This window comes from Trichechus manatus, unplaced genomic scaffold (assembly GCF_000243295.1).
Source record: "Trichechus manatus latirostris isolate Lorelei unplaced genomic scaffold, TriManLat1.0 scaffold00100, whole genome shotgun sequence".
NCBI lineage: Eukaryota > Metazoa > Chordata > Mammalia > Sirenia > Trichechidae > Trichechus > Trichechus manatus.
The window spans coordinates 8,229,606-8,248,326 of record NW_004444036.1 but is presented as its reverse complement, the minus strand read 5'-3'; the positions used below and the strand labels follow the sequence as shown (position 1 = coordinate 8,248,326).

Here is an 18,721-nt window from a genome sequence, read left to right as displayed (position 1 = left end):
ACTTAACCACTACGCCACCAGGGTTTCCGCTCGCATCCCAGGCCTCAGAATCTCAGAGGGAGGGGGCCCAGGCATCTGTAAAGCTGCCCAGGAGATTGCAACATGCAGCCAAGGGTAAGAACGACAAACTGGGAGCCAATGTGCGTCCTCAAGCCAGGTGAGATAACTGGCCACAGGGCCAGGCCGCGCCTGGCCTCCACCTCACGCCCTGGCCGTGGCGCGTGGTGCATTTATTATCGCAATAACGCGGATTGGAGCCCCCTGCCGCAATAGCCAATTCTGAGACAGGTGAAGTGAGCAGCAAGAGGTTTATTATATATCAATATATAGGAGACAGAGGGGAATAGATTCCTCCAAAAAACCCATCTCCCCCACTGGAGATCGGCTGAAGGCTTTTATAGGGACAGGATTGCGGGTCTTAGAAGTTTGTGATAGTTTCCCTTTGAGGTGGTCATGTCTCAGATGAGTTAATCTTCTACTGGTATTCTTGGGGGTTATCTGGTGACATCCTTGGGGATTATCTGGCGACATCCTGGTTTTTCTTGTCACAAGATGAGTGCTTAGTTTGGTTTTCATGGTTTTACATGGGTTAATCTTAAACCTTTTGTACAGACTGGAGAAACAAGATCATGAGACAATGTGGCAGTTAGCAATGGGGACTAAATAATAGTGAGCTAGGCCTGTGCAGCCTCTTCCACATTTTGTTAACAAATACAGCTAGATCGGTCCTCCTAACAAGAACACACCCAGAGCTGCTCAGGGACCGGAAAGCACCGCACTGGCGGGACTCCAGTTTTCCGCCAATGAGCGGGCAGCGTGCCAGGCGCCTTGTGGCCCCGCCCCAGGCAACCGCGCTGGGAGCGTGCGGTCCTGGGAGCGAGGGCCCGGCTTGCGCTCGCGTTTGCGGTAGCCTCAGCTTCCCTCCGGGATCAGCGCGGGCCTCGCTTCTCCAGAGGCGTGCACTGCGGCCTAGCACGATGAGGCGGGCGGCGCTGCGGTAGGTACTGGGGCCTGGCGGGACGCGGTCTAAGGAGCCCTTTGCCGGCCCTCCGCGCTCCTAGAGAGCCCGGGCGGAAGGAGCGGGCCGCCAGTGGGCGGTGATTAACGCAGTGGGCATTTGGGGAGAAAGTGGGGGCCTGGCGGGGAAGGGCGCCCCGCCGGATGCAAGCCCGCCGGCCTCTGGTGGGGGCACTCCGCCCTCTACTTTAGTGTCTTCAGGCACGGAGTTAACGGGAAAAGTGAAGCATCGCTTTTAAGGGAGGATGTTGGGTGTTCCCTGACCCACATTCCTTGCTCGTCGGTCACCAGGGGTGTGGTTGGAAACCGTTTTGGGGTAGCCTCTAGTCACAAAACTAGTATCTGGATTTCCAGGATACCTCTCCAGCCTTTTGCCCTCTTTGGAGAATATTTTTAGGGTTACATGCCTGGCCCACTTGGACTCTGACTTAGGTGTGTTGTAACGGGGGCAGGGGACTTCTCGGGCTCTCAAGGGGCCTCAGGGCTGTGTGCTGATTTCAACTTTACCTTTAATGAGCAGCAAGGCCCCTGTTTGGGGGTCGGGGGTTGGTTGGGCCGCTTGGATGAGGAGGATGCCTTTCCCCCCCACACGGAATCTTCTCAACTGGCACAATTATGGCCTGATGGCTTCAGGCTCCAGGGCATATCTGGCTCTCCCCCACCCCACTTCACCCCACCCCTCCAGCCCTTCCAAGTAGCTGGGTCCCAGGGTGCTCCCCGCTGCTTTGGCTTCTGAAGTCATCAGTGTGTGGCCCACATGGTGATGGACACTGATCCCATCATGTTTCTTGGGGGTTCTGGATCTCTCTCACTGTCCCTGCCAACCTTGCTGCTGTCTCTGCTGTCACTCTTAACCAGTTGAAAAAAGACTCTCTTGCTCTTTTTTGTGTACAGTACAAATAAAAACTTTGTTACACTTTATTTGAAGACAAGTTGACAGTCATTACAAGATGGGCCACAGTTGGCATTAGTCTGCATTGGCTGTGATGTGAATTAAGTTTTACAAGCTCCATGGTTTTGCCATGTGTCTTTTCTTGAAACCTTTCTTGATCGCCTCTACCCCAATTTGGAAGTCCTCTTTCTTTCCACTTACTCCCCTAATCCTGGGCTCCTTTCTTGTGAGTCCTGTTGAACCTTAAGTGGGTATACTCTTTGTCAGTGTCTAGTGAGAGAGAGAAGGAATTCATCAGTGAATACAGACTTATGCTTGAGATGATTAGATTATATGCCTGATGGGCAACCTTTATAGCTTTTTTTTTAAGACTCACAGAAGAGTCACTTGACTTTGTTTAGCCTTTAAATTGAGGGATTTCTGCAAAGTGGAGGACATAATGAGTGGCATTGCTTATTATTGCACTGAAAACTCTTCCTTGCTTGGGGCCCAGGACAGAGCCCAGACACTTGGGCTCTTTGGTCTCCTTTCTTTGGAAAGGTTCAATCATAGAATCCTAGGGCCAGAGTGTCCCAAAGGTATCTTGACAGTTTCTTCTAAAGGTCTAAATGTTTTGCTATGACTCCCGAGGTACCAAGGTGTCGGGGTAACGATTATTCTCCTACCTCCTCCACCTCAGTGCTACATATATGAAAGGAAGCAACCTGGGAGTATGAAAAGAGCCACTTGCCTGTGTGTGTGTGTGTGTGTGTGTGTGTGTGTGTTGGCGGGGGATGGGGGAGGGTGGGGGATGTCAGAAGAACTGGGTTCTATCTGAACTATGCCAGTGTGCCAGTTGACTAGCACTGGGGAAAAGTTATCTAATTTCCATGGGCCTCATTTTCTTCAGGAGGTTGGTTTCAATCCGAATTTTTAAATATAGGGGCCCATGGGGGTGTCAAAGGTGGTCTATGAGCCTTCTGAAATAGTATATACTAATTTGTGTGTCAGTAAAAATGTGTTTTTTTACCTTCCTAGTGTGAGGGTCCACAGTTTTCATCAGATTATCAGTAGGTAAAACCAAACCCATTGCTACTGAGTTGATTCTGACTTATAGCAACCCTACTATATCAGTAGATAGGGTACCAAATTGTAGTGAAAAGTTACCATTAGCTGAATGCTATGTTCACAATATAATAAGAGATTTATTATACCAATAAATGAATGGTATAATCTACAATTTTAAACAGTGTTTAGATCATGCCTTTGTTTTGCCACAGGGATATATTTCCAAATTTCTTAAGGCAGCATGCAAAGAACAAGGCTGTAGGACCACAATTTTCCAAATAAATTGGCCCAAGTATTTCTCTGTATTCATCAGCTCCTTTCTTTACTATCTCCATTTGGTTCTACATTCAAAGATGGTCCATCATAGTGCCTGGTTTACCTTCTCTGAATTTCTGGTTCTTTTTGACGTCTAGGGGAGACTTTGGAGAAGTTTCACTTTTTGGAATAATAATAGCTAACATTTTTTAGGACTTGTCAGTGTACTAGGAACTCTCCTAAGGGTTTAACATGTCTTAACTTCTTTATCCTTATGACAGTCTTATGGGATAGGTACTATTATTATCTCCATTTAACAGATAAGGAAACTGAGGCTCAGAGAAGTTTGGTAACTTGCCGAAGTCACTCAGCTAACAAACAGTGTGGTTGGGCTCCTCACCTCTATTTTATACTGCCTCTCACACAGGCAGGATGGGATGATTTTCATCACTCTTCGGAAAATGCTGCTGCTTAGGATCACAAAACAAAAATGCTTTTGCATATGTGTATTTACCCAAGTATATGAGATCAGTTATATTGCTCCTGTTAGTCTATGATGAGTATTGCAAAGTATTCAGCCGTTCAAAGTCAGATCCCATTTCTTATATTGGGTATATCTAATGTATCCATTGTAATTGCTAATTAATGTATTTAGGGCATGATTTATTTGGTCTTTCAGCTAATGGTAGCAATGGAAAAAACTAGCTTTTTCCAGTGTGCTTTTTAAAACCAGATACATTCAATTACAGAATGCTAGTTTCTGAGATGGCAGAATGAAGGAATAACATACCCCTCTTCCTTCAGTAAGGGATTTGAACCTGCAGAAGATAACATAAAATAGTGAAAAATAAATAGAAGATTCAAATAAGGTTCTGAGAAAATACAAATTAGATGGTCAACAACAAGAAGACCACAGTATTAACCTACATACAAAAGTGCAGAAATGAAATTTTTTTTTGTGGAAAAAAAAAGCGAAAATACATGAAATAGAGGCTTGTTAGCTTTGTGATTGAAGCGTAAACACAAAACTAAAACATAAAACACTCCAGAAAGCATTTTGGTCTTAGTGGACCAGCAGTGATTGTATTGCAGCCAGGGAGATGACTAGATAAATAAGGTGTTTACTTAACTAGCGAGAATGTGCTCATATTTATGTATTCTTTGCAGTTAGGTTAGCTGACTTGGTGATAGAACAAGAATTTGTTCTAGCAGCACAAGTGTTAAAACTACAAGTAAATTTTACAAAATATTTTTACTGAGAGACTATTCCTGAATGCTGTAATCCAGAAGAATAATCTATAGTGACTTGGGCTCTAAAAATAATTAAAAGTATACCTTTTTTTTTTTTTTTTTGGCTAGTCGTTACTTGTCCTGACATTGGGTAGTGAGAATTTACTAGGAACCTGAGATAGAATGAGGTGACAGTGTCCGGGGTTCTTGAGCTCTTCAGTGTCTTGCCTTCAACTGAGCTCACAACCAAGCCAAAACCAAACCCACTGCCTTCAAGTCGATTCCGACTCATAGCGACCCCATAGGGTTTCCAAGGCTGTAAATCTTTATGGAAGCAGACTGCCACATCTTTCTCCCACGAAGCTCAATAGTAGTATTGTGTAGCCAGTCTAGACAGTAGTTTAAGCTAATATTAATGAGGTGACATACTTGAACCTGTTTGCTTCCTTCTAGTCCGAGCTGCTGATGGCATTGAGATAGCAGCCTTTGATCCCTAGGATAAGCTACTGTTATCAGGCCAAATAGTTACCGTTGCTGTTTACAGATGGCATCTTTATATATGAATTTTATAAAACAAAGTCGAATATTTTTTGTGTTGCCATGGTTAAGAGCCAGTTCTTAATAGTGAGCCAAAATCAAGTTCAACAATTTATTTTGGGAGGAAAGGTTAGGCAAATATTGGGGAAATAGCTTTTATTTTATTCTATTGAGGGCTTAGGAAATTTCTGTATAAGTCCAATAAATACTCTCTTTGAGTCTGGAAAGGGTTAATTCAGTTTTCAAAGTTGATTAACTTATAATTGGGGTTAACTTATTGAGGAAATACGGTGTGATAGTAAAGAGCAAAATAAATGTTCATGATTTGTTTGCTCAGCTGTTTACCAAATCGATTCTGGGCTTCTGGATCTAATGAAATAATAGAAAAAGCAATAATAATCCATTAAACCTGGTTGAACCCTTTATTTATTTTGTAGATAATTACCTAATTGGTCTTTGCTCTTAAGAAATGTTTACTCTAGTTGGAGAGATGATTTATGGAGTAGCTCCATATGGAAATATACATATACTTGTGAAACAACTATAGATCCTTCAAAGATAGTATATACTAAGGGTCTGATATGGCCACGTGCTCTGAGAAGAGGCACAAGTCTTTGGGGTTGCCAGGGATGAACCCACGAAACCTACTCTAAGTGTGTTTTATCTTGTTTTACAGGCTTTATACCTTAAACAAGGTACTGCTTACTCCTGGCAGAGGACTGGCTCAAGGATCCCAGGATCCCAAGAATCAAGGACCTCTCCACATTCATGAAGGCAAGGAAGGGTATTTACCTTTTATTTGGATGTGGCAAAAATTCTCTGGGAGGCTTCTAGAATGACAGTTTAGGGAAAATGAGGCATATTAAAGGTAGAGCTTTTACAAACTTCTCATTTATAAATGACTAGGATAGTGTAACAGCTTTGGGTAAAAATCACATTCAGAATTTCACCTATCGTTCCTGGAAGCCTTGGGGGCTAAACTCTTCTAGTTAAATGATCTCCACTTCCTGTGCATAGATACTGAAGGTGGAGGGGGGCGTGGAAAAAAGACCTAACGTATAAGTAAGCGATGGGCCCTTCAGTTGTACCAACTAAATGCTCCTAGTCCCTAGTTTTTGTTAGGGAGACGTTGTTAATCCCTGCTTAATTGAGATTAATTTCAATTACTAATCTGATTTGCAAACTGTGGATAATCTTTATCATTTTAGGAATTTTCATTATAATTAAAATTGTGGCTTCTTTAAAGGGCCCAAATAAATATATGTGTGTATATATCATTTAAAATTCTACTTGCTTTCTTGGCTCTCAGCATCTGCCTCTCTTCTTACACTGACTAAACTAGTATTAATCATTTTATGTCAGTGAGCATCAGTAGTCTGTGTACTGCTTGTAGTACTTTCTGTGCATTCTATTATTCAAGGAAATAAGGAGGAAAAAATCAGAATTAAGACTAATTTACTAATGGTTATTTTTTGCAGTTCTCTATGATTTAATTGTAATTGGAGCTTACATCAAATTTATGGTATATACACAATTGTTTGGTGGAAAAATCAACTAATTTTTCATGATAGTCGAAGTACATGTTAATCTAACCATGTTTGACTTTGATCAGTTAAAAATTATTGGATGAACAAGGATTGCTATTGTTAATAACAATATATATAGTGCTATAACTGGACTATGTATTTTGAAATGCTGGGAAAAAACACATGAACTCAACACTATAGATTTACTTTTTAGTTTTGTATTAATACTGATTATCTACTTTGTTTTTCCTTCATCCATATAGTGTGTTCACCTATACATGTGAATCATGTGTGTGGTAATTAGTATCAACTTTTTTTAAGCACTTACATTTTGTTTTTTGTTTTTTTTCAGGTGAAGGCTTACAGAACAAATAGTTTCTCATGAAACAGTAGTACACATATTGTTTTATGACATTGGTCAGCAACCCCACAACACGTCAGCCCTCTCCCTTCTCGACCTTTTTTTTTTTTGGTGAAAATACGCATAGCCAAAGATACACCATTTCAAAAATTTCTACATTACGTTTTGTTTTTTAGCATTAATTCATTCTTGCACTTTTTCGGGCTATGCGCATTAACTAAAATTAAATCGCATACTTTGCCTTACGTTGACTTAACTCTTTGCTCATTTTTCTGGCTCAAACTTTTCTGACAATTAGGATAGTACAAATATAGGAAAAACACATCATAATGAGGCTCAGATTTGGATATTTTGGTGGCCAAGTATTAGTTCCTGAACTAAGTAATTTGACTTAACCTTGCCCTATAAGAAGATAGGTGTGGATCCTGTTCATAATATCTCCATCTTAAAAGGACTTATCTACTGACACTGGTACAGCCCCGTTGGATGAGTAATTACAGTTACCCTATTTCATTTGTTTATATAAACCCCAGTGATTGGCATAAGGGCATTTGTTTTTTGCACTAAAGGATAGTTCAATAGTTATTTCAGGGTTTCAGGGATCAGAGGCCTGATTCCTTCCCTAAGCTCTTTGTTGTGGCATTAAATGGAAATCTATGGATCTTTAAAGCTTTTGGGCCCATGAATCGCTTTTATAGTTCTTTAGCTCATTGCCATGATCGACTTCTCATATTTATTTGTCTGATGGAGTGACCTCTTTATTTTTGTTTCAGTTCGAGTTAAGTTGCGGGAGATAGTAGGAGCATCCACAAACTGGAGGTATGCAGTCTTGTGTTCATTTATTCTTTCATCCCCAAAGTGTTGTGCTAGGCTGTATTTAGGCTCAGTTGATGGTCTTCTTGTAGGGATGGTGGACCCTGTGCTTGGAGCTGGGTTGAGGGTTTTTTTACTTATGGGAGAAGATCAACAGTTGTGCATACTCATCAGTTGATGTGTCATTGTCATAATGTGATTTACAATGTAGTCTATGTTTTTCATAGTGCATTCAGGCATATTACCTCACTGATTCTCATAACAAAACTTGTGAAGTACTTATGGCATATATTCCTATCCTTTTTTTTTTTAACACATGATGAAACTGAGTCTCAGAGAAATTGAATGATTACGTATCAGAGTTTTTCTGTTATGTCATACAAACTGACTCCTTTATTGCTTCTTGTCAGTTTACAATTAACCAGGTCTTCCGTACCCAGAAAACTTGGTGGATCTTTCTCTTTCTCTTAGTATTTCCCTGCTGTAAAATAGGAAAATATCTTTTTTCGTGCACAGAATTTTGAGGCTAAAATGAGATAAAAAAAAGGCGTGAGTGATCGCTAGACATCTATTATTGATATAGAAATTGTCTAATGACTTCTTTTTAACGCTTATGAAATTTTTAAAATATAATGAAAAGTAGAAAACCTGAACACCTGTGTACCCACCAACTGGATTCAGTAATGCTTAACATTTTGCCATATTTGCTTTATATATGTATATATTTTGGCTGAGCTATTTCTAAGTAAGTTATAGACACTGTGATACTTCAGCATGCATCTCCAGTAAGATACTCGTCTGCATAACAAAGTCAACAGTCATGCATCTCCAACAAATAAGACATTCTCTCACATAGAAAAATTGACAATAATTCCTTAATAGTATGCTACCCAGGCGATATTCAGATTTCCTGAACTGTTCCCAAAATGTCTTTTTTAAAAAACATCAAGGTCCAATAAAGGATTGCATATTGAATTTGGTGCTTATGACTTTTTAGCTCCCTAATTTAGTTGCCCCCCTCCTTTTTTCCCCACGAGCTTGACTTTAAAGAGGCCAAACCATTGGTCTTATAGAATGTTCCACATTCTGGATTTATCTAGTGCCATTTATTCCTCCATTTTTTGTAGACTGTAAATTACATCTGAAAGCTTGATTGGATTCATACTAAACATTTCTGGCAATAATAATTCATAAGTGAAGCTTAGAAAGACATTTTAATTAATGATATTGTTAACATTTTAGTTCCTCATCCCCTTGTCTCTCTTTTCTCTTCCACTTTAACTTTCTCTTCTTTTTCTTCTCTTTCTGTCTCCTTTTTTATGTTCTCTATCACTTTACCTTTTGCTCTGCCTTCCATACTTCTTTTGGATATACTCCATTTTTCTTCCTTTGTCTCTCTCTTCTGAAATTGAAGGCAGAGAGAGAGAACTGTGGCAGAAAGAAAATAAGAATTGTCAAGGTGAGAGATGGGAATATGGAGTTCAGTGGCCATGTCATACTTTAGCCCATATATATGCACTATTGTATCCAGCTCTGTGTATTTTTAATTTGATATCAAGTATTCTATTCTTTAAAGGAGACTTGGTTGCACAATGGTTAAAGTGCTTGGCTGCTAACCAAAAGGTCATGGTTGGAACCCATCACCGGCTCCGTGGGAAAAGAGTCTTTGCGACCTGCTCCTATAAAGATTTCAGCTTTGAAAACCCGATGGGGCAGTTCTACTCTGTCCTATAGGGTCTCTCTGAGTCAGAATTGACTCGACAGTACACAACAACAACATTCTGTTGAGTAAACTTTTTTTTTGAGTACACTTTTTGATGAGGGTGAATATATGATCCTTTTGGGTATATCTGTATTGCTTTTGGAGCCCTGGTGGCACAGTGATTAAGAGCTTGGCTGCTAATGAGAAGTTCAGCAGCTTGAATCCACCACCTGCCCCTTGGAAACCCTATGGAGCAGGTCTCCTTTGTCCTACAGGGTTGCTATGAGTCGGGATCGACTTGATGGCAACGGGTTCGGTTTGGTTTTTTATATTACTTTTAAGTATGTTTTTTCTTATCTACAAGCCTAAGAACTTTTACCAGAAATTTTCAATTTCACCAAGTGTCAGGAGGGAAGGGAAGGATGTAAGAGGAGATGAAGTAGGTCCAAACCTTCTCTTTCCTCCTTTGATGGTATTGACTGGCTTATATTATCACTGGAATTGTGTGATATCATTGATCCTGTGTTTTATGAAGTTTGCATCCTTTTTTCTCAGAGACCATGTGAAAGCAATGGAGGAAAGAAAATTACTTCATAGTTTTTTGGCTAAGTCACAGAAAGCACTGCCACCTAGGAGAATGAAAGACAGTTATACTGAAGTTCTCTTGCCTTTGGGCAGTCAGCCTGAATTACGAGAGAAATATTTGACCGTTCAAAACACCGTAAGGTAACACAACACTATTTTTATTTGTGTTGTTTATTTGTTTTTCTTTTATTTCCTTTTTAAATAACAACTTTGAGATATAATTCACATGCCATTCAGTTCATCACTTTAAAGTGTATAGTTCAGTATCTTTAAATATATTCACAGAGTTGTGTAACCATCATAAAATAAATTTTAGGATATTTTCATCATCCCAAAGTATGTTATTTATTTTTAAAGGAGGATAATCATGATTTTCATTTAATTAACAGTTTGCTTTATTTCGCAGATTTGGCAGGATTCTTGAGGATCTTGACAGCTTAGGAGGTACTGGTATTATTTCAGTATTTTTAATAGATACAGTTACACATTTGAATCCTGTGGTTGGAAGGGACCTTTTTATTCTTTGACCTGCACAGATGAGGATCTCTCATATTCTGAAAGCGCAGATAAGAGTCTCTACTACCTCTGAAATGTCACAATTTTATGTAAACATAGATTCCTATTTAATGGAATTATATATCTGATTAATCCTTTCTAATAACTTTTTAAAAACAATCTTAAACTTACAGAAAAATCGTAAATACAGTATAAAAACTTTTTTTCCCCTGAATCATGTGAGAGTAAGTTGCTGACATGATGCCATATCACCCCCAAATATTTTAATGTGTATTTCCTGTAAACAAGGATATTCTTCTACGTAGCAACAATTAGGAAATTAACACTGATACATTACACTGTCTAGTCATAAGACCCCATTCAGTTTTTGCCAGTGGTCCCAATAATGTCCTTTATAGCAGAAGGATCCAGTTCTGAATCACATGTTGCATTTAGTTGTCATGTCAGGAACAGTTCCTCTGTCTTTCCTTGACTTCCATGACTTTGACACTTTTGAAGTTACAGGCCAGTTATTTTGTAGAATGTCCCTCAATTTGGGTTTGTCTGATGTCTCCTCATGATTAGATTCAGGTTATGCATCTTTGCCAGAAACCTCACAGAAGGGATGCTGTATTCTTATTTCATCCTATCAGATGGTGCATGATTTTGATTTGTCCTATTATAGATGATGTTAATTTTGATTACTTGATTAAGGTGATGTCTGCCAGGCTTCTTCACTGTAAAGTTTATTCTTTTCCCCTATCTAATTAATAAGTAGCTTGTGGGGAGGTACTTTGAGACCATGAAAATATCCCATTCCTCATCAACCTTTCAGTTTATTATTTTTGTAAATCAGTATGGGCTCAGGGATTCCTATTTTATTGAATAGGCTATAATCTGTTACTGCCAGCTATCTTTTTCAAAAATACATTTTTATTGCAGTAAGTACTTCAGTAATAGACATTTGCCATTTCAGCAGTCTTCACGTGTACAGTTCAGTGACGTTAAATAGGTTCACCATGTTCAACCATCACCATTAGCTATTCCTGAAGTTTTTCATCACCCTTAACAGAAGCTCAGTATCCCTAAGTGGTGTGTTTACCTCCTCCCGTCCCCACACTATCATCTATCTTTTTTTTTATATATAATTTTTTAAGTTTTTGTTCTTGTTGAGAATATGCACAGCAGAACATACTACAATTCAGCAATGTTGATTACATTCTTTAAGTTGTGTACCCATTCTCACCCTCTTTTTCCAAATTATTCCCCCCCTGTCAACATAAACTCACTGCCTCCTAAGTTTTATCATCTATTTTGATGCTCAGATTGTCCCAGGACTGTCCCAGTCCCTTTAAGCTGACTTCTGTTTTGTTTTTTTTTTAATTTTTTTGTGGGGGTGCATGGGCCCACTATTCTTTACATACTTTTTCCCTTTGTGGCACAACAAGATGTTCTAGACTCATTTTGTATTTTCCCTGCTCCAGTATTGGAATCAGCCAAATTTCCAAGGGGCCCTGGTTCTTTTTAATGGACAGAGCTGGGGAATATATGTATATACACATACATTTACATCTGTGTTTGTTTCTAAATCTAGTTATATGAAAACCATAGGTTCATGCTGATATCACCATTTTGAGTGCAACACCACAGGATTCGTTTTCATCTCCTCCCCTTCCATATTTGTAATTCCCTTCTCCAGCTGGCTTCATTATGCTTAATATATTTACTTATTTGATCAGTTCCCCTGTAGGTAACCAATTTTATGTCACAGCCACCTCCAGCCCCTCATGGACACTTCCTTCACCTCACTTGGGCTTCTGTATCCTGTGTGCCAGGACCCCCCTGCAGGGTCACCCTCATCATGCTCAGGCTGTCACATACTTGGTCATCAGTCTCATTGCTCCTCTGCATGGACATTCTCCTCACCCTGCTTGGGCTCTGACACCCTGTGTCATGCCACTCTCCCATGCAGGTACCCTCTTCACCTCGCTTGGGCTCCAACACCCTGCTCTAGGCTACCAAGCTTGCTCCCACCTAATGACTTTTGGCCTGAACTGTTGGGAAAGCATTTGAGAAAAGGCTATAATAAATTTTTAGATATTGACATAAGTCCACTGTTAGGCTTATCCTTAGCTACTTTGTTCTCCAGATTAAGTAAACCTAGTTAAAAATTCTTACTGGCCTTTACATTTACATATGTATATTTGACTTTGGTTTACTTAGAGGTCTCTGTGTCCACAAACTCCCTTACCACTGCCCCTGTTTTTTCCTCATTACCTTCTGTTGATGGCCAGTCCCTATCACCTGCTCACTCAATTCTATTCCTAACCCTAACCCTCATCACTTATGCTTTCTCCCTCATCGCAAGCCTGTCCTCAACTTCACTTTTCCTTCAACTTATAAACATTCAAGGCTCTTCCATCTTTAAATGCAAGATAAATAAAACCCCCTTCCCTTATAACACTCTCAAACTGTCTTTCTGTCTCGCTTTATAGCTAACTTTCTGGAAAGAATTGGAAAAAAAATAATTTGCCCTCATTGCCTCTATTTCCTCACCTCCTGTTATTTCTCAGTCTATTGTGCCCTGGCTTCTACCCCTATGTGCTGCTGAATCTGCTCTTGCTAAGCTTACCATTGACCCCTTATCACACAATCTAATAGATACTTTCCACAAAGGCTTTGAAACTGAGTTCTTGCCTTTAACCTCCCATTCCTGTAGTATGCCCTCTAGCAGATGCATGGAAGGAAGGATTTATTATCACTCAACAAACATTTTATTGAGCACAGACCCTGTCCTGAGGGTTGGTGATAAAAATTTGAAAGAATCTTGGGAGAAGTAGGGGGACAAACACATATTTATAATACAATGTTAACTGAGTTGATGTTAATAAGGTGTATAGAACCATGTGTGTCACATATAAATGCTTGTTAAACTATGGCAAGTATACAGATAACCACAGGGTGGTGTAGGAGCTGAGGATGTCATGGGGGAGAAGGGATAACGGAGCAAAATAATTGTTCATGATTAGGAAAGAGTCAGGAGGGAAATAGGTAGCTGAATTCTTGTGATTTGTTTCTCTTTTCTGAAGATGTTTGTTTGATACTGTCAGACTCAGGTGCTGGATTCTTATTCTGATTTAGGAACTGTGTCTCTGTGGAGAGATGACAAGCCACTTGGTAGTCCTGGGCTTTGGGCTTGGGTTTCATTTCCTCACATCTGAAATTAAGGGAGCAGTTAGATTAGAGGATCTTCAGATCTCTTCAATTTATGAAAGTCTTTAATCATAGAATAAGGTCACTGGTAGAATGTGGGGAATTGGGTCTTCAAAGCAAAACAAGAATTTTTATGGATTTCAGGGAGTAAATTGCAAATGTTGAGAAATAATTTTGCATTTCCTCTGTTTGCTATTCTCCTGTTTTCCTATAGTTCTTATTTGCTACAAGCACAGCAAAATTCAAGCAACTCAGGCATCTCCTTTATCCATAGTTACAGCCCTGGTGGACAAGATTGGTAAGCAATATCATTTTCTATGTGTACTTACAATTCTTAGTTAGTAGGTGATATTCTTGAGATTAGGGGAAATATTATTCTTTTGTGGGGAATTTTTATGGTATATATGTGTATGAAAATGTCTGGAATGCTATATACCAAAATATTTATTATAATTATTTTTGAGTAGACAGGTTTTGCGTGATTCCAGTTTTATTTTTTATAGATTTTTTTTACATTTTAAAAGAGTATTTATTTCTTTTGTATGTCAACAAAGTTATTTTAGTTTTGAAGACAAGAAAGGTATGTAGTGGAATTTGCCAAAATTCAAGTGAAACTGTCCATGCATTAAAACAAACAAACAAACCTGTTGTCGTCGAGTCGATTCTGACTATAGCGACCCTATAGGACAGAGTAGAACTGCCCCGTAGAGTCTCCAAGGAGCGCCTGGTGGATTTGAACTGCCGACCCTTTGGTTAGCAGCTGTAGCACTTAACCACTACACCACCAGGGTTTCTTATCCGTGTATAGTACAGAAAATTTCTAATATGGTTTGGGTACATATTGATTTCCTATTTTGCAGATATGTGTAAGAAGAGCATAAGCCCAGAACAGGACATTAAGTTCAGTGGCCATGTTAGCTGGGTTGGGAAGACATCCATGGAAGTGAAGATGCAGATGCGCCAGGTGTGTATGTTCAGTGAAGGAAAAGCTTATTGACCTGTTTATCCACAGACAGGTGTATAGCTTACCACCTCTAGAAAAACAATTGCAAATTCATATCATATAGATGATGGGTTATTAATATTCTCCTCCTGGACAAAGATTGACACATTATTTGGTGTTTATAGTCAGTGTTTATTTTTTCCAAATCATATACAGGTCCATGTTAAGGTGCTTGTTTCTGGTTTTGCCCAGGAGAATTTCACAAAAGTCTGAGTTATGTTAGGCATGAGTGGAAGTGGTCATATAAACTACTATAGCAGGTAGGAACAGCCTCTTTTATGAGCAAAACTCAGAATAACTATTATAAAGAAATGAAGAAATTTGACAGGAAAAAGTACTCCAAAGAAGATAGTAGCACAGAAGTTAAATATTTCAGAGTATGTCCGAGAAGTTTATGTATATTTACATATATGTATATATACATATATATTTATTTATTGTTGAAAATATACACAAGAAAACATACACCAATTTAACAATTTCAACGTGTATAGTACAGTGACATTGATTATATTCTTCAAATTGTATAGCTATTCTCACCCTCTTTTTCTGATTTGTGCCTCCTTTATTGACATAAACTCATTTCCCCCTAAGTTTCCTGTATAATCTTTTGAGTTGATGTTAACAATTTGATCCTGTAAAGTAAGTTTTTTAAAAGAGCACAAAGCTCATGGTGGATATTCCTTACTAGTTAAGCTAGACAGTTGTTGGGTTTAAAGATGGCTTCAGGGGATATTTTTGGTTCATGGTTTTGGGGTTAAAGATCATCTCAGGGCTGCAGTCTTGGGAGTTTATCCAGCCTCACTGGCTCCAGAAAGCCTGGATTCCATGAGAATTGAAATTATCTTCCACATTTTTTTCCCCCTTGTGATCAGGATTTTCTTATAGAATTTTTGATCAAAATATTCAGTAATGATAGGTGGGCACCATCCAGTTGTTCTGGTCATGTGGCAAAAGAGGTAGTTGTTCATGGAGGCAATTAGCCACACATTCCATATCCTCCTCCTCCTCTTCCTGACTCTCCTTTTTCATCTGTTGTTAAAGGTGAATAGAGGCCAATTGTTGTACCTTGGATGGCTGCTTGCAAGCATGTCCAAGATTTTTAAAATGAAAAATAATAAAGTTGCTGGAAATGCTGCTGTGATATGTTCACCTTCTTTTTTAATCTTCATAGTTGATTCCTGGCCTGCTCAGTGCCATGCAAAGTAGAGTCCTGGCATAAGACCTACTTTCTAGGGAATCTTGACAATTTGAATCTTGGAAAAGAGATACAGGAATTATTGGGAGGAGAGAGCCAATGAAACTCAATGTCAGATAGATGAGTAAAAACTTTTGTTTTAAATTTATATTTCTCTTTGGCCGTTTTGACTGTTAACTCATGACTTTAGTGATCTTTTATATTCCAGAGAGGTAGCTTGGAGATAAGTGCTTTGCCTCTGGTGTTGGGCAGACCTAGGTTTGATTCTCACCTCTGCTGCTTTTTAGCCACATGACTGGGCAAATTCCAACTAGATTTAAGTTACTTACCTTCTTCGAGCCAATGTTTTCTCAAGTGTAGCATGAGAATAATAATACTGTATTTTTATGCAAATAATTCATGCCTTCTATGTTTTTTTGCCAACTGCACCCCCCCCCCCGCAAGGTATTTTCATAAGTGCTGCTATGCCAATTTTTTTTTACATGTAGCTGTAAAAAAAAAAATATATTAGCATAACATGCTTACGAAAATACCTCGCAGGGGGGAGGAAGTGGTTGACAAATGTAGAAGGTGCATGTTATTCATGTAAAAATACAGTAGTACCATAGCATATGGTTGTGGTAAAGGTGAAGTGAAAAAAGCATATGAAGTACTTGGTACAGTGCCTGAAGTACAGTAACGACTAATCAAATAAATGTTAATTTATTATTATTTTTACTGAGATGGTTCCAAATCTCTATTCTAGGCTTGAACTTCAGAACCACTTTTTTGAGTGCCTGTTGTGTTTCTCCACCTAGATGTGCTGTAGCTACCTCAAATTCAGTGCATTCCAAACTGAATGCATGAGTTTCCTTCCCAGTCCTGATCCTCCTCCAGTTTCCCCTTTGCCATCCTCCTATTTCCCCAGCTCCAAACCTTTGTGAGAGCTTTAAGTTTTTCCTTTCGTGTACATCCTTGTGCCAAGTCTTACACATTCATCACCACAGCAACTCACCCCTTTGGTCCCTGTGTTTTATTCAAGCCCTCACTGCCTCTTGTGTGGGTGACTTAAATGTATTTTAATTAGTTCGCCTCCCTCTAGTCTACTCTCTTTCTCTCTGTTAATTTTACAGTTTTACCAGATAAACCTTCCAAAGCTGATCTTGAATCACAAATCTCAAAAATCTCCAGTGGATTAAAGTCTAAACTACTTTGATTGATCTGGATCCAAGGTGCTGCATAAACTAGCTCCAACCTACCTTTCCAACTAGGTTTCCTCTGACTTTTACATACTTCCTTACTGCTCACTGCTGGACACTGAGCATCCTAAGAGAAGGAAGTTACTCATCTTTGCATTCCTCATCCTTGCCACTTAGTAGGTGTTCGTTTTAATAAACCATAATTTAAACAGTAAGTGAATAAATGAGTATCATTGCTTATGCTTTTTCCTTTGTCTGAAATTTCTTGTGCTCTGACTCTGCATATCCAGATTCCATGTGGGCTTCAGGGTCACTTCATGCTCAAAGCCTTCCCCGATTCTCCCCGCTCCTAGGACTCCCATAGCATCCTTTTTCTGACACTCTTTCCTGGCACCTGTACCCTCTGCCCTATAGAGCTGTGTATGAACATGTGTTTTCTCTTCTACTAGACTATATGCTTCTCAATAACAGGATCTGGGTTCGAGTCACCTAGCCCACTTCTGGCATCCATTTATTTAACATTCAGCAATTATTTATTGAGTGCCTATTCTATGCTAGGCATACAGCAGTGAGGAAGACAGACAAAGTTCCATTCTCTTGTAGTTTATGTTTAGTTGTTGTTGTTAGGTGCTGTTGAGTCCATTCCGACTCATAGCGACCCCTATAGGACAGAGTAGAACTGTCCCATAGGGTTTCCAAGGATCAGCTTGGTAGATTTGAACTGCTGACCTTTTGATTAGCAGCCCAGCTCTTAACCACTGCGCTACCAAGTCTCCTTACATTTAGTAGTGCTCATTAATTACCTACCTCACTCATTCATTCATCAGTTGGCAAACTTTGGATTTTTTGGGTATCTGCTATCTGCCAGTCTTTGTGCTAAGTGCTAGGGATACAAATGTGAATAAAAATGGTCTTTGCCATCAGGGAGCTCACAGTGCAGTAGGAAGACAGCCATATAAATAGATAATTATAGTATATTACGTAGTGTTCTCAACAGGGAAGCTATTGGCATTTATGTGGGAAAATTCTTTTGTTCTTCAGAACTGCCCCTGCATTGAAAGGTATTTAACTCTCTGGTACCCCCTTGTTGATGTTGTTAGGTGCTGTCGAGTCAGTTGCAACTCATAGCGACCCCACGTACAGCAGAACAAAACACTGCCCAGTTCTGAGCCATCTTCACAGTCGTTGCTATGCTTAAGCCCATTGTTCCAGCCTCTGTGTCAATCCCTTGTCAATAGTACCCCACCCCCGCCGGGTCATGTGATAAAATCATCTACACATTTCCAAATGCCTCCTAAGGGGGTAGTCTCTACCTCCCTTACATTAAGAACCACTGACAAAGAGAATTTTTTTTCCCATTAAGGTGGCAGAACAAAGGAAGGAATGACTATTTTTGGGGAATAGGGATGGGGCAGGGGAGAGAAGGAGTGTCTTGAAGAGTGAGGCTTCAAGGAAGGAATCAGGCAAAGGCATGGAGGGGAGGTATTCAACAGCATGATACATTCCAGGACTTCTGAGTTGTTAGCTGTGGCTAGGGGAAAAGGTGCAGGTATGAGGGGAGTGTTTGGTGAACAGTTGGAGAGGGCTCCTGGGCTCTCTTATGGAGGGCTTTATATATAATGCTGACAAGATCACACCAGATGCTAGAAGAAAGGAGAAGCCACTGAAA

General features: G+C 39.6%; 1 protein-coding gene across 2 annotated transcripts in view; it reads left to right on the top strand.

Moving 5' to 3' along the window:
• Positions 1-859: 859 nt before the first annotated feature.
• Positions 860-18,721, top strand: part of ACOT9 (acyl-CoA thioesterase 9) — a 30,514-nt gene continuing 12,652 nt past the window's right edge. Inside the window, exons 1-7 of one of the 2 annotated variants that reach the window (XM_004382853.3) lie at positions 860-997; positions 5,655-5,752; positions 7,639-7,684; positions 9,936-10,106; positions 10,372-10,409; positions 13,888-13,971; positions 14,534-14,637. In XM_004382853.3, the coding sequence (XP_004382910.1) occupies positions 978-997; positions 5,655-5,752; positions 7,639-7,684; positions 9,936-10,106; positions 10,372-10,409; positions 13,888-13,971; positions 14,534-14,637 (561 nt within the window). In that variant the 5' untranslated portion in view covers positions 860-977. Of the gene's footprint in view, positions 998-5,654; positions 5,763-7,638; positions 7,685-9,935; positions 10,107-10,371; positions 10,410-13,887; positions 13,972-14,533; positions 14,638-18,721 lie in introns of both variants that reach the window. The other variant, XM_023737292.1, reaches the window with a different exon arrangement.